At 56.3% G+C, this 24,456-nt stretch overlaps 3 protein-coding genes across 8 annotated transcripts; all 3 read right to left on the bottom strand.

Moving 5' to 3' along the window:
* Window positions 1–327: 327 nt before the first annotated feature.
* Ehbp1l1 (EH domain binding protein 1 like 1) lies at window positions 328–15,895 on the bottom strand. 6 transcript variants are annotated; one of them, XM_076847560.1, is made up of 20 exons: window positions 15,526–15,895; window positions 12,786–12,843; window positions 12,483–12,578; window positions 12,091–12,144; window positions 11,821–11,999; window positions 11,601–11,743; window positions 11,069–11,104; window positions 10,923–10,991; window positions 10,676–10,838; window positions 8,373–10,518; window positions 7,741–7,898; window positions 7,610–7,658; window positions 6,481–7,158; window positions 2,896–2,965; window positions 2,722–2,777; window positions 2,501–2,624; window positions 2,125–2,224; window positions 1,140–1,213; window positions 946–1,060; window positions 328–850 (listed from the first exon to the last, which is right to left on the bottom strand). In XM_076847560.1, the coding sequence occupies exons 1-20, from the start codon at window positions 15,627–15,629 to the stop codon at window positions 751–753; spliced, it is 4,572 nt and encodes a 1,523-aa protein (XP_076703675.1). In that variant the 5' UTR covers window positions 15,630–15,895; the 3' UTR covers window positions 328–750. The 6 variants fall into 6 exon arrangements, with proteins under 6 accessions (XP_076703675.1, XP_076703677.1, XP_076703678.1 ...); XM_076847562.1 differs by having other exon boundaries at window positions 10,383–10,518; XM_076847563.1 differs by having other exon boundaries at window positions 10,416–10,518.
* Window positions 15,896–17,819: 1,924 nt separating this feature from the next.
* On the bottom strand, window positions 17,820–19,503 carry Fam89b (family with sequence similarity 89 member B). Its single transcript, XM_076844768.1, has 2 exons — window positions 19,002–19,503; window positions 17,820–18,602 (listed from the first exon to the last, which is right to left on the bottom strand). The coding sequence occupies exons 1-2, from the start codon at window positions 19,290–19,292 to the stop codon at window positions 18,324–18,326; spliced, it is 570 nt and encodes a 189-aa protein (XP_076700883.1). The 5' UTR covers window positions 19,293–19,503; the 3' UTR covers window positions 17,820–18,323.
* A 95-nt stretch (window positions 19,504–19,598) lies between these two features.
* Window positions 19,599–21,510, bottom strand: Znrd2 (zinc ribbon domain containing 2). Its single transcript, XM_076844767.1, has 4 exons — window positions 21,445–21,510; window positions 21,200–21,351; window positions 20,988–21,072; window positions 19,599–20,546 (listed from the first exon to the last, which is right to left on the bottom strand). Exons 1-4 carry the CDS (start codon window positions 21,461–21,463, stop codon window positions 20,203–20,205), a joined length of 600 nt encoding a protein of 199 aa, XP_076700882.1. The 5' UTR covers window positions 21,464–21,510; the 3' UTR covers window positions 19,599–20,202.
* Between the last annotated feature and the right edge of the window lie 2,946 nt (window positions 21,511–24,456).

The following is a 24,456-nucleotide window of genomic DNA, read 5'->3' as shown; positions in this document are numbered from 1 at the left end:
CAGCTCCTTTAAGATGGAAGATTCTGAGGAAATGGCCAGGGGTCCTTGGGGAAGAATCTGGAGATGGGGGTGGGTGGGTGCCAGAACTTCATGTAATCAAGTGTTAAAAAAAATAAATGGCCAACAACTCCACTGTTTTCGTTCCTTCTTTCAAAATGGGGCTTCACTCCAGTCATCATTCTTGAGAGGCCTGGTCATGCCTCAGAGTGTATCTGGGAGTCCCCAACCTGGTCTGCCGCGCTTAAGGTCGCAGAGACAACATCACCCTGAGCCCCTTTTCCGTTTGTCCCATCCCAAATTGTTCAGAGAAAGGTCCCACCCAGTGTGTCCTTGTCCTTGTCCAACTTTATTAGTCAAGAGAGAAACAGGAGGAGGGTGCTGTTGACAGTCCCCCGCCATCCCTCTCCCTCTCCCTCTTCCTCAGAGGCCTCCTGGGGGCCCCCCAATTGGGCAGATCTCTGTGAGGCGCCCCTGGAACCCCATGAACACGCGCACACACACTCATACCGACAAATAAATAACGTCCTGGCCGGCGCGACAGCCCAGCAGCTCCCATCGGTCTGCCAGGGAGTCCAGCCGGCCGGTCCTATGCAGTGGCGCCAACAGCCCAGAGGCCACACGCCTCATCCCGAGGGCCGGGTTCTCCCCAGCACAGGCCGCGGGAGGCGAGCAAAGCTGCGGGCCGGGAGGCGGGAAGACCCGGAGGCTGGGGAGGCCGGGAGGCTGGGGAGGCCTGCCAGCCCGGGCGGCTCAGCTCAGTGCACAGCGTTCGCGCCGGCTCAGCTGCCGGCTCAGCTTGCGGCGCCGCTGCTCCAGGCCGCGTGCCAGACGCTCGTCCTCCTCCAGGGCGCTGGCAGGGAAGAGGTTCAAGTCAGCCCAGCCTCGGCTGACCCGCGATCCACACCGGCGCCCTGGGTCCATTCCTGTTCCCCGGTCCCCACTCACATCCGCTCCTTGTGATCCAGATCCCGGACCAGCTCGTCGCGCTGGTTCACCAGCGACACCAGCTCCTCCAGCAGGAGCTGCTCCCGGTGCTGCTGCGCCTCGGTTTTCTGCCAGTCTGAGGGTGGAGTAGCCTGAGTCAGGGGTGCCCCAGTGGCCCTGTCCTGCCTCCAGCCCCGTTCAGCCCTGTTTCCCACCTTCGATGGCCAGCATGGCCCGCAGCTCCCGGCTCAGCAGCTCAAACCTCCGCTCCAAGTCCTGCTCCTCGATGCTGGGAAGCAGGATGCAGGTCAGGTAAGGAAAGCGCACAGGGTGGGAGTGCCCAGGGCTCTGAGGGCTCGGTGGCCCCATCCCACCCCTCCTGTTCCCTTAGCCCTCAGGCTGATCTCAAAAGCATACCCCAGTCCCCATGGAGAATTCCCTTGTGTTCTGATGGTCTCCAATTATTGGATATTTATGCTGTCCACGCCCATTTTTAAAATAAGAAACAACCCAGAAGATATGTGGATGGAAGTATTAGGCTAAAATTGTTCTGAAAAAATTATCCAAAATGTTACTAGGTGTGGTGGTGCACACCTGTAACCCCAGTGACTCAGGAAGTTGAGGCAGGAGGATTGGGAGTACAAAGCCAGCCTCAGCAACTTAGCCAAGGCTCTCAACTTAGTAAGACTCTATCTCAAATAAAATATAAAAAGGGCTGGGATATGGCTCAGTAGCCCACCAGGGCTCAATCCCTGGCACAAATTAAATAAATAAATAAAAATTCCCCAATGCAAAAGGGAGGCAAAATCATCTCCACCATGGAGAATAATAGGGAGAGTTGCTTCTGACTCCACTTGGAAGTTTGCTCAGATCCCTCAGGCCTGTTTTTCCTACTGAAAAGGCAGAGAGTCACATTGGAGGACTTAGCTCTGTCCCTTCTGGGCCAAAATTTTCTCTGAGTCTTTGCTTTATCATTAATAAAAAGGTATGCTCTTTATACAGGAAATAAGCACAAAAAATTAATACGATGACTGAACAATGGTTTTCAAACAGATTTTTCTTAGAAAGAAGCAAATAGCTCTAACCAAAGTAGCTAAGAGTCCCTCTGCTAGTCCTCCCTACGCCAGCTGGGGGCAGGGCCTGAGCTGGTGGGGTCTGGGTTGGTGGGGCAGCAGGCCCGCTGCTGGGACTGGTACTCACAGCAGCTGCAGCTGATCCTGCCTTCGGATGAGAGCATTCTTCTTGTTGACAAGGGTGAACCACTCCTGGATCAGCATCTCCTCCTGCAGCCTGTTGGCACCTGAATTAGGCCAGGACAGTCACTGGACATCTGCCAGTCAGAGCAGCACAGCTGGGGGTTGGGGGAGGGGTTTGCTTCCTTGTGGCATCCCTGAAGCCTGAGCTGTGTGCCTCCAGCAAGCTGCTCCCCACTTAGGGCTCAGCATGCCCAGCTATAAAAAGGGACAATGACTCCAGCTGGGCCTACTCCCAGATCCTCCTAAGGCCCGAAGAAGCTGCAGGGCTGGTTAGATCTGGCAGTGTGTGTTGAGGAGTGGACCCCAGAGGCAAGCCCCACCTGACTCCATGAGGCTCCTCAGCTGCTTCTCCACCTCAGCAGCCCGCCCATCTATCTGCCTCTGCTCCTGTTCCAGGGCCTGCAGCTCTGCACACACATACTGACTGGTGTCCTGGAAGCGTTGCTGGGGGTGGAAAGGGGATCAGGGAATAGGTGGGCTCAGTCCAAGCTCTGCCTAGGAAGTTCCCACCCACCAGTTTCCCCCATTTAGCCCTACATACCAGTCCAGCCTCCTCCCCTGGACTTGGGGGTAACTCCTCCAATGGGGTACTGCCACCTGTAGACAGAGACAGGCTAAGGCATCTCCAGCCAACACATGCCCCAGGAAATCCTCAGCCCAGGATTTGTGAGCTGCTGAGCTGAGCTTGGGGTCACCCCACCCCCAAACTACTCACCAGGGAGCTGCTGCAGGGCAGTGGCTGTGGGTGGGCCAGGGGTAGGGCTGGGGTCAGGGCTTGGGCTTTCCTGTGGAAAAAAGGACCAGTGAGGGAGGGGTTCCCTGACAGCCCCAGCCTGAGCCAGCCAGAGCCTCTCATACAGAGGGAAAGCAGAGTCCGCTCTCCCAAACCCTGCTACCCAGCACTTTCTACAGTTCCCAACCACCTTCTTTTGGGGAAAGTACCTCCTTAAGCAAAGGCCAGGCCTCCACTCCCAGCCCACGGTCCTGGCCCGTCCACACCAACCCTCCAAGCCTCCAAGTCCTCATTCCTGGGACTAGGATGATTACCAACCCCTCCATGGAGCCCCCCCAGGCCACCTGACTCCTGTCACCCAGTGCTGGCACCCTCATCATGCCAGGGCCCCTGGAAGTGACACTGAGCTGCCCTGATGCAGCCCCATCTTTGGATATAGGCCATCCTGAGCCAGCACCTCCATCTCCCAGCCAAAAGGGGGCACCCTCCCACCTTATTATCCGTTCCTACACCCAGAATCCAGGTTGGATTTTTTACCAGGTTTGGAAAATTTTACCCTGGAAGTCCAGGGTGATGTGTCTCACTCCTGATAGTCATCCTGCCGGTACTGTCAGCCCTGGGGGCTCCCACTTTAGCTCATCTGACATTCTAGTTCCTTGACAATGCTGCTCTGACCACCTTTCTGTTTCCCAGGGTGGAGAGAAGGTGTCCAGTCCCCTCACTGTTTGCCCCAGGCTGCAACCTCTCCGAAGCAGCCCAGGACATTTTTGGACCGGGTACCATCCTCTAAAGCCTGGGTCAGTGGTGGCTTCCACACCAGCCACCACCATGCCCTGCCTGCAACTCTGCCCCCATGCCACAACTGAGAGGTCTTCCCAAAACCTTCATTGATGGCGTTATTCTCTTTGCACCTCTTCTCAGTCCTCAGCCTCACTGCCAAAGCCTGTGGGTGGCTCTAGCCTCAATTCCTCTACCATCCTGAGTCCCATCTAGATGACATCATCTGGCCACAGTGATGGACTTTCAGTTCCCTAAAAAGTACTCTCAGCCTGAAATGGGCCTCCATCTTAAACTGCCCTAAACCAACTGGACACCTTCATGACTCAGCTCAGCTTGCCTCCTGCTGAGGCCCCCTCAGGTTCCCACATTCCTTTCTGCCTACCTCCTGAAGCCTGTCCTGGTCCCCAGTCTAGGCAGATGCTTCCTTCAAGGCCTTTCCCATGACAGCTTTGATCCTACCCACACTTTACCATGCTGTTGGCTATGCATGTCTCCCTGACCAAAGGGCTCTCTTTCAGATAGGGCTGGGCCCTATCATGCACCCAGGGTATACTAATTAATAATAATATCAAATAATAATTAATAATAACAAATATCTATCAAAAATTCGAGTTGGCACTGTAAAGCACATTACCTTGCTTTCTCATTTAGTTTACCTGACGACCTGGTGAAGTGGGGACCATTACCACCCTCACTTTACAGATAAGGAAACTGAGGGTCAGAGATGAAGCCCATATGAGGCATGATCTAGGGTCCAGCGCTGTTCCACCCAAGACTTACTTCCAAGCTTGAACTCCCACTGGGATTTTTTTCTGTGTGTCCTTATATGTAAAATGGGGAGAAACCCCAGCTCCCTAGGACATAGGAGTTGCAGGGCTCCAGAATGGCATCTAGGGGAACACGGAGCTCCCTTTTTTGTAGTACCCTAAGTAGTACCTGCAGGCTTCTTTTCAAAGGACTTTCAGACCTTTGTTTCTTGGCCCCAAGGAAAGAGCACACAGAGCTTAAATGTGTTTGCCCAGGATGGCACAGTGCATCCACAGAGCTGGGCCAGCAGGGGGCGCCACCTAAGAGCTCAGGTTCAGAACATAGGTTCATACTCTCAGCCTCTTCATCTCTCTGAGCTTTTATGCTGCAACGTGGAAAATGGGGTAGTTTACTTCCCTGGAACCGGCACTGTGAGGGGTCATGTGGCAGGCCAGCAATTAGGAGGGGGCTCAACTGACAAGGCAGGCAGAGGCAGGAAGAGGAGAAAGCCAACCACAGCAGGAATTGAGTTTACTCACGCCTGTGCTGATGGGAATTCCAATGCTTCTTCCTCATGTCTGACCCAAATTCCTCTTTCTATACCCTTAATGTGGCCCCTCCTCCAGGAAGCCTTGCAGGGCTGCGCCAGAAACATCTGCTTTTCTCATGGAGTTGCTTCATCCCCACTCCAGCTTCTAGGTGCCACGGGGATTCCCAAGGGTGGGACCAGGCAGAGCCACCTCCCTCTGTACATGTGGGGCACTGGGGATGGGGGCGACCAATGAGGAGGACCTTCCCCAGCCCCCTGGGTCAAATATCTCCTGTGGGGCAGGGGCTAGAGGAAAGCCAGGCTTGGAAGAACCAGATGCTGGGACAAAGTCCCAGAAAGATGTAGGCTAGAGCTTCCCCTTTAAGATTTAAAGAGCCACTGACACTCACAGTTGGGCTAGAGGTGGCTGTGTCCCACTGATGCCTGCCTACCTCATCTCTGATGAGGGCCCTCTCAGGCTCCCCTTCACAGGCTCAACCCTGTGCCTCTGACCTGACACTTCAGCCCTCAGCCTGGCCTCACTACCATCTGCGGACCTTCTGGGAAATGACTGGCAGTTCCCTAAACAAGCCCTGAACTTGCCTGCTGCCCCATTTTTGCTTGTGCAGCTTCCTCCACTTAAGAGCCTCCGGTCCCATTTTTCACCTGGGAAAGCCCTCCTATTTTATCAACGAGCTCAAGGGCTGCTACTTCTTCCAGAAAGCCTTTTCTAATGTAGTCCCTTCCTTCTTCTGAACTCAAGGACTATTGGGCAGTTGCAGGCATGAAGTGGCCTGACAGAACTGCCCCTATTGTCATAGACCCCAGCTTCAAAGCCAGAGCCTGGACTTTAGTGACATGAGTCATTCAATGAGTCCCTATTCTCTCCAGGACGGTCTCCCCTTGAGCACAGTGATGTAACACTCTGTGACATGACCAGAGACCTGCAGGGGGTGGGGGCTGGACACAGGCCCCAGTAGGGTCTTCCACCTCCAACCTCCCATTCCAGAAAAAAAAAAAGGAATCTGGTCTCCAGCTTCTGTTGTTACAGATCCAAGGTGGAGAATCTTAGGAAGAGGACCCTTGAGGACAGACACCCTGCCCCAATTGTGCCTGCCTAAGGGCCGCTTACAGAGAAAGGCCTGAACTCTGTAGTCCACAAAGCACTGTGCCCAGTGCTGACAATACAGAGCCTTCTGGAAACTTCCTACTACAGCCCATGGTTCCTCAAAATGGGTGACAAATATTAAGAACTGCTGGCATATATCCCAGGCAGGCAGCAAAGTCCAGACCCACTGTGGGCCTGATGGGCCTTGGCTTAACAATGTCTCCGGAGGAGGAACAAATACCACACAAGGGTCCCTCTGATCAGAGGGCCTTTCAGCATCCAGCTGAGTCCCGTTGCTCTTCAACTGCTGCCCTCGCAACCAGCTCTGTCCTTGGGGCCACCCAGGATCTTTCTTTGCCCAGCTCCTTACCACCTCAAGCTGCAGCGGAAGCGGGGCACTCACCGCAGCAACGGCTGCCGAAGCTCCCGCGGCTCCCGAGTCCGGGTCATCCACCGAAAAGGAGTTGCTGTTCCGCAGCCGAGAGCGCCTCTTCTTCAGCAGGTCCGCGTCGCGTACGTGGGAGAAGGAGCCATGCGCTCTGGGCGGCGGCACGGGCCCGGCCTCGGCATTGATGGAAGACCTTCGCAGTCTCACACCGCCCGCACCACTCGGGCCCCCCGCCCCATTCACCAGCCCCTCCGCTAGGGGCACTGGGGACGGGGGCGACCGGGCTCTGGAGCCCTCCCCGGGGGTCCCTGCCGGGCGCGCTTCCCCTGTGGCCTCGGTCTCTCCGTCCTTGGACGTGCAGACCGCGTCCACGCCCTTGGTGGCCGCTCGGTTCTCGCGGACAGTGGCCTCCTTGGGCTCCTTGGAAGCCTCAGTCCCGTGCTCGCGCAACCGCTGCGCCAGGCCGCTGGCATCCAGATCGTCGGGAGGACTCGCCTGGGCGCTGCCCACGCGGTACGTGCCGGCACCACCACCACCCTCCAACTGCACCAGCTGCAGCTCCTGCCCGGTGCAGAAGGCACGGATCTGACACAGGTATGTCATGACGATGAGCTTGTCGGGCACAGACAGCAGCACCATGTCAGCGGGCTCCAGCAGCCGCGACACGCCCAGGGCCGCAAAGCCATCGAAGGCCTAGGAAGGGTGCACTCAGGGTCAGCAGCCGTGGTAGCCACCGGCGCGTTACCCAGCAACTGCAGCCCAGGGACAGCCCGCTCAGGGGGTCCCAGAGTTGCAAGCCAGGGTTTGCCTAGCAACGCCTTCTACCTCCTGCGGAGGGAAATCTAGCAACAGGGCCCCCGCCAAAGCGTTACTTAGCAACTGCACTGTCCACCCCTGTTACCAAAGGGTGGTTTTGGAAAAAGGATCTGGGGGAAATAATGCTTTAAAAAAAAAAACGCCAAAACAAACTAAATGAAACAATTTAATGACAAAAAAGGGTGACATAGGTCCAAAAGCCACATTGGTTGGCCCCTGCAGCCCATAGATTCCCCAATTCTCAGGTCTTCAGCATCACTCTAGACCCTCATCCCTCGCCTCCCCGCCCCCCCCCCCCCCCCCCCCGTGGCTCTCTCCCCCATCTCACCTGCTTGTTGTTCTGTTTGATGTTGAGCGGGTCAAGGGAAGCATAGTCACTGCAGAAAGAGTGCTGGTGGTCAGAAGCTGGACTGCTCTCCCTACAGGCTCCCCCAGTCATTGCCTGCCCACCAAGCTCACATCTTGTCTGGGTAGAATCGGTGCAGAATGGCACAGAAGGCCAAGCCGTTACGCCAGGATGTGGTGAAGTTGGTGATGCGGACACCACGGTAGCCGGTGGTGACCTCTTGGCACCACTCCAGCAGGGACTGGCTGGAGCTGACCAGGGTAGGTGGTGCCTAAGGACAAAGAGGTGGGCTTAGGTGATGTGCAGCTGGGACCTGTTCCCTCTGCCCTTTGGGAAGCTCAGGCTTAGCACAAAACAACCCCAGCTCTGAGTTTGCAGGGGTCTTCAGAGACCACTTGGCCAGAACCTTGGGGTCAGGTAAAAGGGTATCCAGCTCAAGGGTGTTATCTGCCAAGGTCACTTAAAAGGTCAGATGCCCCCAGGCAAGATCAGAGGTCACCAGCAGCCACATCTCAGTCAGCCCAGAAAACCAGCTTAAGGGTATCCAGCTCCATGTGACCCAGGGAAGACAGGGTGGGAGAGCCGGGACATCCTGAGGAAGGAAGGGATGAGGGGGCTCTTGAAGCTGAGCTCCCCATCCCATCCCATCTCAGTCCACCAGGTGGGTTCATGCAGAGCCGCCGTTCGCTCAGCCCCAGGTTAGTGAGAAGAAGCAGGCTGGGCCCTCGGCGGCCCCCATCCCTACCTGGCTGCCCGGCAGCCTCCTGTCCTCTTCAGGCTCCCCTGGGGAAGAGGCCCCCGAGGGCCTGGGCACCCCAGCCCCCGCCCCGCTGGCCACCTGCATTGAAATCAGACTGGCCTTTGGGAGGCTTCCCTCAGCTTCTTGCCCTTTCTTGGTTCCCAAGACCCCAGCCTCTGCTTCCTGGGCCTCAAAAATAACAGATTTGTTCTCTGGGGGCTCTAAACTGACCATGTCTGCTTTCTGGGCTCCCCAAACCTCAGATTTGACCTCTGACAACCCCCAAACATGAGGCTCTGCCCCTTGGGCCCTCAAAACTTTAGTCTCTTTCTCTCCCACTAATACCTCTACCCCTACTTCCTGGTACCTTAAAACTCTTTGCTTAGTACCTGGAGCCCTTAAATCCTCATTTTTGAGAGCTCCCCAGACCCTAGTATCTGCCTCCTGGACCCCCAAATTCTCAGTCTGTACCTCCCCAGGCTCCGGAACTATAGTTTCCATACTCTGCATCTCAGCCTCTGCCACTTCAGCCACAGGCCCTGAGACCCCAGAGTGCTCCACCTCTGTCTCCTGGGCCCTGGCTATCTCAGCTTCTAACCCTGGGACCCCTGAACCCCCAGCTACTATCTCCTGGATCCCTAACATCTCAGCTTCTGCTGTCCCAGTATCAATCCTCAGAACCCCTGAACCTCCTACCTCTGTCTCCTGGGCCCCCAATATCTCAACATGTGCTGCCTCAGTTTCTATCACTGAAACCTCTAAATCTCCTACCTCTGTCTCCTGGGAACTCCCTGCAATCTCAGGTTGTATCCTTGGGGCCCCTGAACCCCTAGGTGCTACCTCTTGGATCCCTGACATCTCAGCTTCTGCTGTCCTAGTCTCTACCCCTGGGATCCCCCAAACCCCCAACTCTGTATCCTGGGCTCCTAATATCTCAGATTCGGCCACCTCAACTGCTATTCTTGGAACCTCTGAACTGTCAGTTGCTATTTCCTGGATCTCCAATATTTTAGCTTCTGTCTCCCCAGCCTCTGTCTCTGGTATCTTAGAACTTCCTCTCCCTATCTCCAGGATCCCTAATATCTCAGATTCTGCTATCTCAGCTTCTATCCTCAGCAACCCAGAACATTCAGGTATCTCCTGAGTCCTTGATACCTCCAACTTGGCTGTCCCAGCAGCCTCTACCTCCAGGACCTCCGATCTTCCTGCCTCTGTTGCCTGGGCCTCCAATACCTCAGCTTCCGCTCTCCGAGTTTCCTTCACTGGGAACACTGACCTGCTTGTGCCTGTCTTCTGAATCTTCAATTCCTCCCACTCTGCTAGCCCACCCTCTGTTTCCAGGACCCTTGACTGGTCAGATTCTTCCTCCCAGACCCTCAGATCCCTAGATATTGCCCCCTGGTCAGCTGATGATGGGGCCCCCTGAAACCTGCTCATCTGGGGCCTGGTGCTTGCTGCTCCAGCAGAGGGGCCCTGCTCCAGGGCTGTCCTCCCAACACCAGGGGCTCTGCCCCTCACCTCTGCACCCTCTCTCTCCTGGCCTACAGCAGTCCTGGCCCCCCAGAGGTCACTGAGATGTCCAGAGTGCTCTACAAGCTCTACTAGAGGTGGCTTCAGGCCTGCAGTCATCTCTTCCTGGGCTCTGAACCCCATCTTCCCCTGAGAGCCCCTTGGAGGAGCCTCAGGAGTAACCCTAAAACATGCCTCAGGCATCAGCCCTGTTGCCTCTGGTCCCTTATTGGCTAGAAGACTCACCTTTGATCTCTGTTCAGCATCCTTTCTACTGAATTCGGACCTCTCTTCAGCCTCCCCAGCTGTGACTCCTGCCCTTTGTGCAGTGTCCACCCCACTAGCCTCTGGTCTTTCCCCATTGTCCCCCTCTTCAACTTTGGGTCTCTGCACCCCCAAGGTATCTCTGGGACCTTGGTCCTCAATGTCTGGGCCTGGCCTGGCTCCCTGGGCCTTTGTCCCTTCCTGGGGGCTTATCCAGGTCTGGGTCTCCCCAGAAGAACCCACTCCTGCTTGGGGAACCTCTGAAGCACTGGGGACCTCATCAGCCCCTTTGGGGGCCGGGGGCCGGGGAACTTCAGAGCCTTTCCGGAGCCGAGGGGCTGGGGTAGGGGCCGTGTCCTGGCCTGGCTGCCTCGAGGACCTGAGGAGAGAGCAGGAAGGGGTGTTGGGGGACTCATGCAGGCCCCATTCTCATGTCTACCCCATCCTTCAGCCTGCTGGGGCACTGGCAAGGCAGGGCAGGAGGAGAGGACTGCTCCCAGGAGGACAGGGCAGGGGAGGCTGGTTCCAGAGCTCACCTTGACTCTGGTGGGGTTCCCGGGGACCTTGGGGCCTCAGGCCCCACCTGGCCCCCAGCTGCAGAAGCTGGTTCTGACCCCTGGCCCCGGGAGGCCCCAGTTGCAGGTGCAGGGGCACTCACGGGGGCTGGGCTGATATCCTCAGCACTAGAAGGACTGGCAGCTGGAGAGGAAGGGAGGAGCCACTGAGGCCTGGGACCTGTAACTTTGGGCTCAGTCCTCACCTCTTCCCAACCCAGGGCCTCACCTGCCTGCCGGGGTTGTACTTGGCCTTCATCTTCCTCCTCACAAAGTGTCTTCAGCTCCCGAGAGGTATCTGGCATGGGGAGTTCAATGAGCCCAGGGCAGGCCTGCAGGTCACACCCCCTCCCCCAACTAGAGTACCAGGCCTACCTGGGAAACGCCCCAGCCTCAGGGCACTGCCCAGGCCTGCGAGAAGAGACAGGCCCTCAGATGGGGAGAGAGAGAGAGAGAGAGAGAGAGAGAGAGAGAGAGAGAGAGAGAGAGAGAGAGGAATGAGAAAGAAAACCACAGGGGCAGACAGACAAAAAGCCTTAATGAGCAGAAGGGAGGGACAGGTGGTGAGGGGTAGGGAGATTGGACTGCAGCCGGCTCAGCTCTGGGCCTCTGACCCAGCTTCTCAGGTCAGGCACAGTCCAGGCAGGCACCCACCAACCGGGGGCTAAGAGGGCCAGGGGCAGGGGAAGCCATCCTACAGGACTCAGTCAGACCAATGCTATAGGGCAGAATCCATTTAGAACAAACAGGGCTGCTGGGCAGGTTGGAAGTGCTGGGCAGAAATGAGTTTCCACCTCTGGGCATGCACAAGCTGGCCCCACCCCAGCACAGTCAGCGGCTTGTAGCCTAGGTACCCCCAATGCTCCTAGGCTTTGGCAGTCTCAGCCTTGGCAGGCTGTGAGCCCACCTGGCTGGGGGCCTCGAGCCCGGGCCTCAGGGGCCCCTGGGCCATTAGCCTCATCCTCGTCACTTTCAGCAAAGTCGTCCAAGTTGCCCACATCACTAGGCTTCACGCTCATGAGGCTGGCCAAGCTCTGCATGTCATCATCCCTGGGGGTGAGAGGTCAGGGATGAGGGCTGGGGCCAGAGATCACAGGCCAGGGCCAGGAGGGCAAGTGGGCACTCACGTGGCACGGCCCTCCCGCAGTAGCACCCCCGAGAGAGTTAGCCTCAGCTCAGCCTGCACCACCTTCACAGACTTGGGCTTCAGCAGCAGCCGCAGCGGGGCCTGGGCTGGAACAGGCCCTGCATGACGGGCCAGGTCCACCTCGGCTGTGGCCAGCACTTTCCGCTGCCCCTTGGACTCCTGTGGGCGGGGGTGGAATGGAGCAAGGAGCATCCATGCTGCCCTCAGATACCCCGGACTCCAGCCCTCTCCATCCCACCCCAGCACTCACGTTCTCAATAATAAATGTCCACTCTTTGGCCTCATACTGGTCCACATGGGGGTCCTGGGAACAAGGGCATGAGTGAGTACAGGGCTGCAGAGAGGGCAGCAGAAGAGCCTGAGCTGGCTTAGGAGCTGTGAGTCCTTCACGCCTGTGGGCCTGCAGCCAGCTCCTCTGCTCCCCAATGCCAGCTGCCCCTCTTCCTGCAGGTGTGGCAAATGCCGACTCCTCCAAGAACTCCCGGGCCACCCACGTGGAGTAGTGCAACCCCCGCACCAGAAATTCTGGGTATCTCCCCTCTATTCTTTTTCACTGGATGAACAACCCACCAGGGGCCCCATGGCTGCCCAGCACAGCAATCCCTTGCCTGCTCCTGTCCATGCCAGAGGCTGGAGACTCACCCTGTACAGGGTCACGGAGATGTCCACGTTCTCAGGCACCATCCACACCACGGTGCCCCGGTATGGGTTCTGGATACCTGGCTGCCAGCTATGGGCCTAAAAGGGACAGTGTGAGTCCTCCCCTGCACTCACCTCTTTCTCCCTCACGCCCATTCCCTTCTCTCCAAACTTGACCCTACCTTCCTCTCCCCTGTGCATCCTGGTCTGACCTGGAACCCCACTCCAGTTCCCCATCAGCTGCAACCAGCCTCCCACTCCACCCAGTAGGCCCTGTCTCCAACCTGCAACCACACTGTCCCTCACCTTGGAGCAGATGCGACGATTCCGCCGGGTCCACACCACCACCAGCTTATCCGGCTGCCTGAGGGAGGGAGCGAAGGAGGGGGCTTAGTCAGGCCCACCCAGCCTCCTCATCTCATCTTCCTTCTCTTCTCCACCTCCTTCAGGGTCCTCCTTCAGCTCTTGTCCCTTTCCCCCAGGAGAGGGCATGGGCAGCCCCTTATCTGGGGCCACAGGGTGAGGGTGGGGCTGCTGAGGCAGGGTGGAGCCCAGGCCAAGGGCAAAGGCCCAGACAACATGGACCAGAAACAAGAATGTGGAAAGAGGAGAGGCATGTGCATGCCTGTAATCCCAGTCACTCAGGAGGCCGAGGCAGGAGGATCACAAGTTTGAGGCCAGCCTCAGCAACTGAGCAAGGCCTTCAGCAACTTAGCAAAATGCTGTCTCAAAATAAAAAGGACTGGGGATGGGGCTTAGTAGTAAAAGGTACCCTTGAGTTCCATCTCCAGTGCTAACAAGAAGAAAGGGAAAGCAGAGACAGACATAAAAGACAGAAGTACACACACAAGCACATCACACACATGCACACACGCACACACACACACACACACACACACACACACTCAGAGACACAAGCAGAGACAAAGTCTCAGAGTAAAAATAGTCTGTTCACTCACAAATTATTTGTGAAGTACCCACTGCCCACTATAAACCCAGCCCAGTTTGGGGAACAGAGAGGAAAAAAGGAAAGGCAAGACCTTTCTGGGCTAAAGACAAAGGAAGTGGGAGGCAAGAAGGAAAAGAAACGGCAAACTAACTTCAGGGGGTTGTGGGAGAGCCAGGAGCGGGAAGTCTGAGCAGAGGTGAGTTGGGGAGGGGTGGGTCATTTGGGATTCTCTAGCAAGAGGGCTCCAGGCAGAGGGGAAGGCAAGTGCAAGGGAGGAAGAGGGCCAGGGAGAGGGTGGGGGTGAGGCCACAGACATGGGGGCCTGCCCCCAGAGCCCTAGATCCTAGCTTTGCAGAAAGATGATGTCAGTGTAGCCTAGTCAGGGAAGATTTCCGGAAGGTCTGGGCCAACTCAGGAGATGCAGGGATGTGTGGAGGCCAAGACAAAAGGAGGCATGAAGCCCAGGGCCTAGTTCCACACATGGAGCTGACGTGGCTGGGCCTGAGGGAGAGGGCCTGATGGAGTTAGTGTCCAACTGCTGCCAAGGATGAGGATGGTTGAGGGAAAATCAGGTAAAGGAACCCAACAGCACTCCTTGCCTGTCCCTAGCCCCATGCCAGGATGCTCGGGTTTGGTCCACTCACTGCCCCTCCTAGGCCAAGCCCGGATAAATAGCTCTCCTATTAACCCCTGAGGATGCTGTGGCCCAAAGGGGTCAACCAAGTAAGATCTCACAACTGAGCCCTGAGCCCTCTGGCCCAGAGCTAAGCTCTCTTCCCTAACCCCAAACTGCAGGCAATAGCCAAGCAAAGATAGCCACAGGCCTTCCCAGAAAGGGGAAGCAAAACACGGGGTGCCTAGGGAGGGCGGGGGCCTGGTTGGCAGCCTGACTCAGGCCAGGCACACCCTCCCAGGGAGCTCCAACCTGGGCAGGGGCAGCTTCCTGTCCTGGTCTCCAGACTAAGAAGCCCAGAAGGCCCTACCCACTGCCTGTGACTCAGCCGCATTGACACTGCCTGCACCCCTGGCCTGCTGTCCAGGACAATGCTCAGTGTCCCCCTGGCCTCACCCAGGATGCTAAGGCAAAAGCCAGAGGTCAGAGTTCAAGTGCTAGCTCTGTGGTGTGTTACCCGAGTCAGGCCCTATCCTCTCTGGGCTTCTGCCAAGTGAAGGACTCGGTGTGAGACATACATCAGTTGCCTCAGGCACCCCAGCCTTTGCTCACTCCCCTCCCCTTAGACCCATGGTTTCTTCCTGCCCCAGCCCTTACCCTTGGGAACCTAAATTTAGCCCCACTGGGCTAGGCGGTGAGGCCCCCACAGCTGTGCCCTAATCCAGCCAAGGGAAGCTGACACCAGGGAGCTCGTATATTTAGGGTGTGACGCAGGGCCCGGCAGCTGCCGGTGGGGACAATTGAGCCAGATGCCCCTGGCCCTTTTGGCAGTCTAGGACAGGGTCTGCACCCTTACCCTACTACCTGGCCCTCTGCAGGTCCTCTACTGCAGACCCCCCCAAACCTCCTAGGTCCTGAGGCCCCTTTAAGCTGCTCCCCGCCTCCCTCCTCATCCCTCCAAGTGCTCAGTTTCCCCTTTTAAGGACATTGTGAAGACATTTCCAGCCTCCCAGAGCCCACTCTGGCTAAAAGGGAGGGGTGTCCCCCTCTGGGCAGGGCTTGAGAGGGGGACAACATCTTTGTTCCAAGCTGGACTAAGGTCCATGAGGTTTCTGCCCCAGCTCTGGCCACCTGTAGACCTTAAAACTTGCAACTTTCCAGTGCTGGCCTTACCATCTCTCTGGCCCCAACCCCCCCAACCTCCCTCCAGAAGCCCTGACCATAGCTGATGAAATTGTGGGCACAGACAGATGCTCAGGCTTCCAAGCCCTGACCCCAGCCCCAAGAAGGTTCCCACACCCCCAACTCTAGGGGTTCCACAAGTTGCAAGGCACTTCTGAGACCCTCAGTCTGGCACCCCAGGCTCAAGCTGGGATGGAACCCTTTGGCTATTGGGCTGGCGGGCAGAGTTCTCTCAGGCTCAAACCGCCTGATGGCGTCCCAGCCAATCTTGGAATGGTCCCTCAGGCCTCCCTCCCACTCACCATTTTTTGGTGCACTCCAACACCAGCTCGTGGTAACAGGCCACAAACTGGAACTTGGCGGCCCTCTTGCCCACGCGCTGCAGACGTTTCCACACAGAGGTCATGGCCCCCTCCGCTCCTGCTGCCCACTTCTCAGGCCCAGGTTTCCCGCTGGCCTGCGATCACTGGCCCTGCCCGGGTACCCATGGTGTCCGGGGCTCCTATCCGCGTTGCCCGCCCCGTCCGTGCGGAAGTATATGTGGCTCGGACGCCGGGCTGCTGTCCCCGCCGCCGCCCGGTGGTCTGGCTGAGTCGGCGGGGTGGTCTGAGGCGCGTTGGGCTGGCAGGAGAGCGGAGCGGCGAGCGCGCCGTTTCCTGGAGCCGCACCCCCGTCGGAGGGCGGGCGGGGCCCGGGCGCGGGGCGGGAGCTGGGGCAGGAGAGCGGGGGGGGGGGGGGGGGGCGGAGCGACCCGGCTTCCGGGGCCTCGAGCCGCGACCCGCGCGCGGGGGGCGGCGGTAGAGGGTGGGAGGTGGTGACATGCGACTGTAGTGCCCGTTTGGTGCGCGCAGAGGCGGCGTGGACGCGCGGTCCGGATGGAAGCGCGTGGTCCCGGACAGCGGGCAACTGGCAACTTCGTGCCGCCCTGGAGGAGTGCTGATCCGGCCGCCTCCCTTCCTACTTGCTGCCCTTTCTTACTCGTGACCCCATTTCACAGGCTAGGAAAAGAGAGACTCAAAAAGGGGAAGGGACTTGTTTAGGGTCTTCCTGATAGTCTGGGCCAGATTCAAATGTTCTCAACTCTGGCATGGCTGCCATCCATGCCTTAACCAGAGCAGGAAGGAGCAAGCAGAGTTAGGGACTAACCTTGGTGCCCTATCAGTGGGCAGCACCCATCCCCCAGTCTCTCAGAACCTGACTCCTCAGCTGTTAGACGGAAGATAGCCTCCACCTCCCACAAGCAGCTGGAGGTTCAGATCCTGACTTACTCAAGTGTGTGGACTTGGGCAAAGTACTAACACACAGCCTCAGTTTTGACAACTGTTTAATGAGGATAACTATAGTTTTGTCTTTTATAGAGTCATTGAGAGGATGAAACCTCAGAAAGCATTTATCACAGAGCCTGGCTAATTTTGACAGGCATCATTTCATGAAATCCATTATCATGGACAGGAAAGAAAAGTGTGCCTGCATGTATGGTATGTTTGTTTACTTTCTCTCCCCTGGGAAATGCACCCCTCACCCTGCTTTAGCTGCAGACTTAACACCTAAGTTAGAGTTTTTATTGCCCGCCCACCAGCCCAGCAGGGGCATGAGCATCTGCAGAAGTCAAACCCTGACTTAAGAGAACTGGCCTGGGGCAATGCATCGGTGGGTTTCCTCCCCACCTGCGTTTTGCCAGGTCAGGTTTGTGAACTGACACGGAACCCTGGTGCTTGGTACTTGGTTTGATCAGGACATCTGATCTGCCAGGAGTTGCAACTCCAGGAGGCAGGTGACTGTGCTGCAGAGTATGGGGTGAGCTGCCTGTAAGCCTGAAGTGTGCAATCTCATGAATGTGCTGGCTTCTTCCGGTGGGCTTGACATCCGATTATGGCTTTCAGTCCCAGTAGCGTGGTTCTCGGTTTCCGGAGTAAGGGGAAGAGCTTTACATGAAAGTCCTTAGTGCAAAGTGTGTGGGGAGCAGGCGAGCCGGGCGATGTGTATGAGACTAAGTGTGCAATTAGGGTGTCTGGGACCCCAATCTCGCTTCACTGACAGTGAGTCTCTTACACCCAGGCTTGGGGCCCTGTCCTCATCTTCTGGGCTTTTCTGGCCCCTAGTGAGGCCGAAACTACACTCCCTTCAGCCTCCATAGCTCTTTCCACAGCCACTAGCTCCAGTGCCTTCCTGAGCTTTCCCCTCTCCTGCCGAGGGGCCCCCAGAACCGCCGCTCCGGCCCACCCATTTCCTGTGTTGCACCAACTCCGCCCCCACTCGAGGTGGAAAGTTTCTCTCCTCAAGATGGGCGGCTCCTTCTCCTTCCTTCCCGGAGGGCTAGAAAAACCCAAAGCGATTGGGAAAGGGGGCTGGGCGAGAAAGCCGCCAGTGGGAGAGGGGAAGTGACTCCACCGCAGTCCTACAGCTGCGGAGCCAGGCTCGGGCAGCCTGGAACGCTCCCAACTCCGCTGGGGGGAGAATGATTCGCAGCCGCCGCTGGTAAGCCTCTTTCACTCGGAGGCCTCGGACGCCACCTGCCGGTGAAATGTGGAACTCACTTGTCAGAAGCCGCTATATTCCTGCCCAGCGCCGGCAATCAGAACAGGAACTCCGAGGGTATTTATTTATTTATTTATTTACCAGCCCAGGAGGCTGCCCCTAAACTTAAAATATCCAGCATGGGGCCTTAGCCTGTTAATGGACTTGGGTGTATGCAGGCATGGGTCCTGAGGCCCTTATCCAGGGCAGTGGATCCCAGGGACCAGAGGTGGAATGCCCCTGAGCCAGCAGCTGCCAGAGGCAGCAAAAGATGAAAAAAAGATAGGAGCCAGGCACTCATCCCAATCCCAGTGATGCCAAGGAGGGTGCAAGATACTTCAGGCCCCATCGCCAAGCTGGGGGTGCACATATGTAGAGAAGAGGCCCAGTATCATGGCAACCCAGGTGCCCACCCAATGCCAACCAACCAGGAGGGGGTTGGCAGTTTTGCCTGAGAGGCATATGCCTGGCTCTCCTGAGGTGAGGTGGTACAGGTGGAAGAGCAGGCACTGTCTTCTGAGGACATGCTCAGGGGTGAGTTTTGACCCTTTTGCATGGGTGCATTCCCACCCACCCCAGCTGTTCAAAGGCTGATGTGGAAGGCGTCCTGCAGCCACTGATCTCGGGCATTATGTGTCTGGGGCACAGTGAGGGGTGGTGGGTCAGGGGGCAGGCTGGCATCAGGAGGCTCATCGTCATCAGAGAGGCCGGCATCCGGTGGATAGGAGCTGTCCGAGTGCAGGGAAGATGACAGGTCCTGGCATAAACTCAGGTCTTGGCACAGGTGTTTGTAGTCCTGGATTGATTCATACAGGCCCCACAACTGGCACAGCAGCGACATGTCCAGCTGCCGTAACCCCACCTGCAGACAACTGACAGTGGGCTCTCCTGGAATCCAGAGCCCCCGGCCCAGGTCACAACCCTAGCCAATCTTTCCGAAGTGAAAGTTCTAGGGACAACAGAAGGCACGTGCAAGCTGTGAAACTTTAAGCAAGTCACTGACCCTCATTTGTAAAGTGGGGTTGTAATAGAGCAAGGCTAGTGGTCCAGCCCTCTTGCTCCTGCCTTTGAGAATGAAATGAGGTAACGTGAGTAAAACATTAAAAATATATATAGTAACTATTGTCACGCCTGGCTGTTGCTAATTACTGTTACAAACCCCCATAACTCAAATGCCTCTGCGGGACCTCTGAGACCCAGTCCGGTGCCCCTGCGCTCCACCTCGCCCGGGACCCTCCCCCCGTGGCGCCCACCCACTCACCATCTCCTTGCGCAGCGCGGCTAGTGCCGAGTCGAGGTTGACTGGGCGACGCGGGCCGGAGGCTGGCCCCGAACTGGCGGCGCCGGTGGCGTGGCGGGGCCCGTCTGGGGCACGGGCGGCGCGGCTCAGCTCGTCGTGGATGCGGCTGCGCTGGCTGTAGACACGCTCCAGCTCCCGCCACGAGCCCCCGCTCGCATTGAGGAGGCCGCTGAGGCCGCGCGGTAGAGGCGGGAGCCCGGCTAGGGCGCAGCCCGCGCCGCCTGGAGCCTCAGCAGAGGGCAGCCCGTTCATGGCCGTGCCGGCGCAGAGGGCGATACCACCTTCCTCCCCGCAAAGCTTTGCCTTGCCCGGGCCGCCGCCCGCAGGCTCGGCACCTCCCGGCCCGGCCGGCCCAGCGCAGCCGCCACCCGCAGGCCGCGCTTTGTTCCTTCCCTGGCTCCTCTGACTCCGCCCCTGACCCACCCCTCCGCATGGGCGGGGCCTCTCTTAAACAGGCTACAGGCGAGGGGACCGCGTCGCACCAAGCCTGGTAAAAGCAACAGGAGCGCCCACAGAAGGGGAGCAAGAAAAAAAGAGTCCGAGAGGGGCAGGCGGGTGTCGTTGGCGGTTCTTTTTTACTAACCCTCTCCACAAAGTGACCTTCACAATTACCCTCCCTAGGAAAAGGTACTAAAAATGGGGATCAGAATATTGGGGCAAAACCATGCGTGGTTCTTAGCGTGCAAAGTTGGGGTTCCTACAATCTCTGTCAGTGTCTGAGTACTGGAGTGGGCATGAGGTGAGGCAGCATGATAGAACCAGGATGCTTAAGAGAGAGAGGAGAAGTTACTCTGGGAACAGAATTCCAAATCTCCCAGTCACCAATGAGTGGCTTAGCTGGCTGCGGGAGGAGGGTGCAGCTACAGACAAGGCTGGTGGTCCAGCCCTCTTGCTCCTGACTTTGAGAAGGCTATGTCCTCCTCAGAAAGGGGATATCACACAGCCCTCTACCTACCACTCATCCTGACTGCAGATATAAACTCAACTCAACTTTCAGGGCTTCAGGGAGAGTATAGGGTAGGAAGGTGAGAGGCCAAAAGTAGGAAAAAGGGGAGTGGAGCTGGGGCTGGCATGCACATTTAGAACCAAGAAAAGAACAAACCACACAGGAACAGCGACTTTTCTAGAGGGTTTTTCGGGGTTGGGTGGGCTGGGCTGGGTCTTAGTGCTGCAGCTGCTTCAGGCTGCACAGGGCCTCAGCACATGCCCGGATAAGGCCACACAGCTGAATGCTAGTCTCCAGGGAAGTGCTAGAGCCCAGCTCAGTTGAGGCCCAGGTGAGCTTCTGCAGGAGGGCTGCCTGTGTGCAAGTCACCACATCTGCACTTGGAGCCGTAGCAGGAGTAGGTGGCCCCTGGGCTGCCTTGAGCCCTGCTGCAGCTCCCTCACAATGCTCTGGTCGTGGTACTGGGGGCTGAGGTGTGGGCCTAGGGCCAGAGGGCAGCTCTGTGGCAGAGGATAGCTGGTGTTCCCGAGCTTGGGAGAGGGCAGCCTGGGCATTCAGAGCTAAAAAGGGAAGAAAGTGGGTGGAATGGTAAGAATGACTGGCACACCCAGGAACCCTCTATTTGTGCTCTTTACTGTTTTGTTTTGTTTTTTAAACTATGCTGCAGATTTTTAAAACTATGTCCAGAGCCTTGGACATGTTAGGCAAGCACTTCATTGAGCTACACTCTCAGTCACAACCCACTTTCTATTTTTCTATCACAGTTATTTATGCCCTGACTTGATGGGCCCATCAAGACTGTGCCTGACTGCGCTCAGACTCTCCCGCAGTGTGGGAACAGGAGGTGCTTAGTGTTCTCAATGAATGGTCCTCTCCAGAGCCTAAAGGAGAAAGCATCTTGGAGTCTGTCCACCCACAGACTCCACTGTCACCTCCCAGGCTTACTGTTCTGGGCATCTACCACCACAATGATTCCCCACCGAGCACATCGGACCCCTCACCCGGATTATCTTTATCCACGTCTGAGTCGAGCTCCTGACAAGCAACGCAGTAGATTTTCCGCTGTTTGTCTTGGAGAAGGATCGTCTGGACCAGAAAGCACACGGGGTAGGGTGAGAAGCGGGGCGATGGGATTCAAAGGGGAGGGCTGAGGAGGGGCCATGCGGCCTGCCCGCGGGCCCATCGCTGGCCACTCGCCCGAGCCTCTCCTCACCCCACAGTCCGCGCACGTCTCGCCCAGCATGCGGTAACCGCGCAGCAGGTAGTCGCCCATGAGCCGGGAGATGCGATCCTGTCGCTCCCGTCGCGCCTGCAGCACCTTAGTCTCCGCCTCACTCGGGGGCTCCCAGGAGAAATCGTCGACTTCTGGGGAAGACAGGCACAAGGGACTGGGATCTTGCAGGAGCGAGCAGGCTCCCGCGCCCCGCAGCCACAGGCCCCCGTAGCCCAAGTCCTCACCAGCGCCGTTCAGAGCCATGTTGCCGTTGTCGCCGCTGGGCTCACCGGAAATGCCGCACAAGCAGAGCGCCTTCGCCGCGCTCCCGCCCCTTCCACAAGGGCCTGAGGATGAGGGCGGAAGTGACGCATCCCAGGAGTCCTCAGATCTCGCTCTGCCCACAGTGGGGCGTGTCTGCAGCGGTCTCGACCTTACCCGAGAGGCGCGTCAGTCACCCGGAACCCGGCAGACAGAAACTGGAGGGGCGTGTTCAGGGAAATCCTGCTTGCGTCGTAGGGCTCGGGAGTGAGTTAGCTAGGTCGCTTTTCCTGCCCTCCGCGAATTGAGGGGACCATTTGATTTGAAAAGCCCTCGCTGGCCTCTGCCTGACTTGGGGTTGTCCTTTCCTCACAGGCTGAGCCGGCGGGGCAGTGTCGTAATCCCAACCACCGCCACCGTGGTTGCGCGCTTGTGGAGCCTCACTTGGACCAGCGGGGATCATTGTCGCTTTCGGCTTATTTCAAGACCCTCCCCTTCTGCACGTCCAGGGTTCTAGTCTGTCACATGCTCTACCCCCACCTAGTGCCAAGACCTGGGACTCCTGGGACTAATGCAAAGCCTGTCCCTAGGCAGACCTTTTTTTTTTTTTTTTTTTTTTTTTTAAGTTTATGACCTCAGAAAGTTTGCTGACTGAAAAACCGCTTTGTGCTGGGCATGCGCAGATCAGGTTCCAGCCGCGCCGCTGGGGATGGGGGACTTATTACATATGCTTGTGACCGTTAGGCTTTTCTTAAGTGGATTGCAAGTGAAAGTTGCTGGTACTCCCTGAACATTGGCCTTATGATTTTCCCCCTTCTTTCGTGTTCTTTTTCTATGTGCATCTACCTCCTTATTAGATTAGAAGCAGATGGGATAGGCAGGAGTCCCTACATGTGCAGCTTGCTAGGTGTCAAGGCTGTAAACCAGGACAGTAAAAAAGGAGTTAGGACTAGACCCCCCATAACCTCCTTCCCTGGACAACACATGCTTTTTTTTTTTTTTGTACCAGGAGTTGAACTCAGAGGCACTCGACCACAGAGCCACATCCCCAACCCTATTCTGTATTTTATTTAGAGACAGAGTCTCTCTGAGTTGCTTAGCGCCCCACTTTTGCTGAAGCTGGCTTTGAACTCATGATCCTCCCATCTCAGCCTCTGGAGTCACTGGGATTACAGGTGTGCCCCACCATGCCTGGCAAAATATGCTTTCTTAATCTTATTTGTAATGCCCTTCACCAATCCCCATCTTCCTCTTACAGGACCCTCTGGTACTGCCATTTTTTTCACCCTTGCTGCCTCCTAGGAGAGCCCTGTGTACCTCTTTACTCTCTCCATCATCAACAGGTTCTTGGGCAGCAATGTACTTGACTCGGGGCCTGCATCCCAATTCATTTCTGCCAGACTGACTATAGAAACTGTCCCTGAACCATCTCTTGGACTCCAGCCTATATGCACAGATTTTCCAGGCCATTACAGTCTCCAGTTCCAGCCCATCCTGAATTCCCCAGTGTACCCTCTGTGTCATCATCAAGACCCACTCAGCTCCTGCTCTGCCTGGTATCAACTGGTCATTTATCCTCCCATTTTTCCCCTTTCGTTTCCTCCTCATATTGTTGTTCTGTTGTCTCCATTTCACAGAGTAGGAAACTTGAATAAGTCTTTTAGAACATATGGCATGTTATATTTGCTCAGAACTAGCTGGCATCTCCCTATTACACTTAAACAATAGTCCAAAGTCCTTATTATGGTCTCCAAGATCCTACAAATAAAATCCTTGTTCCCTCTCATCTCTACTGTTCCTACTTTCTTCCTGTCCCACTACTCCAGGGAATTCCATTTCCTTCCTCTCTCAGGACTTCTCCCTGCCTCAAGATCCACTGTAGGGTGGACAAGACATAGGCCTAGAATCAGGCAGGCCTGAGTTTGATCCTAGATCTTCTGCTTACTGGCTCTGTCACTTGGAGTAATTGACTTCACCTCTCCAGACTTCAATTACTCCTCTGAAACAGAGCTACTTATATTTACTTGGCAGGATTGTGTGAGGATGTAGTGAGGAGATGTGAGTAAAGAGTACTAGGCAACTGTTATCTACCAATCTCTCATTTATGCAGGTTTTGCAGGAGCAGAGACACAAAAGAGTATGCACCTTTATTCTGGACTATCTTCAAGTATGTTTGTATAGTGTACAGCCTTGGACTGTAGAAATAATGGCTCCTTCTAGAGCAAAGGGTTGCTATACCCACTGTCCCTTTTAAAAGATCTGGGTTCTCTGTAATTCAACTCACCATGTGTAGGCATCTATGTAGGCCCCCTTCAATAGACTTGGAAGGGGGAAGTAATAGATATGCTTACATTCATGTTGCTTGCTGTGCTGTAATAAAGTCCTTTGTCTTCATCCCAGAAGTCTTGTGTCTTTTGTCAGCATCCATGAACTTGTGTCAGTCTTAACTAGTTTGTTTAAAAGTAGGGTAGGGTCAAGTGCGGTGATACATGCCTGTAACCCCAGCAGCTTGGGAGGCTGAGGCAGGAGGATCATGAGTTCAAAGCCAGCCACAGCAAAAGTGAGGCACTAAAGAACTCAGTGAGATTCTGTCTCTAAATAAAATACAAGAAATAGGGCTGGGGATGTGGCTAAGTGGTTGAGTGCCCCTGAGTTCAATCCCCAATACCCCTCCTGCATATCCTGCATAAATATGTCCTTGGGAGGAATAGATAGCTTCTCACAGTCAGATACAGGTCTGTCTCATTGAAACAAGCAGTACTGACACTGATCCCGGAAGTACAGAAGTTCCCATCCCCTTTCAGCATAGGGTAAAGGATGGGGTGTAGCTCTGTGGTAGAGCATGTATTTAGCATTCCTAAGAAACTCAGCATGCCTAAGAACCTGGGTTCAATCCCCGCATCCTCCCACCAAAACCAAAACAAACCGCCCCAAACGGGGAAAAATCTTAGATCTTAGTTCTTTTCTTAAGTTAAAGATTCTTTTATTAATAAATT

Source organism: Callospermophilus lateralis, chromosome 2 (genome assembly GCF_048772815.1).
Source record: "Callospermophilus lateralis isolate mCalLat2 chromosome 2, mCalLat2.hap1, whole genome shotgun sequence".
NCBI lineage: Eukaryota > Metazoa > Chordata > Mammalia > Rodentia > Sciuridae > Callospermophilus > Callospermophilus lateralis.
Note: the sequence above shows the minus strand (reverse complement) of the source record. Positions and strands in the feature narration are given on the sequence as shown.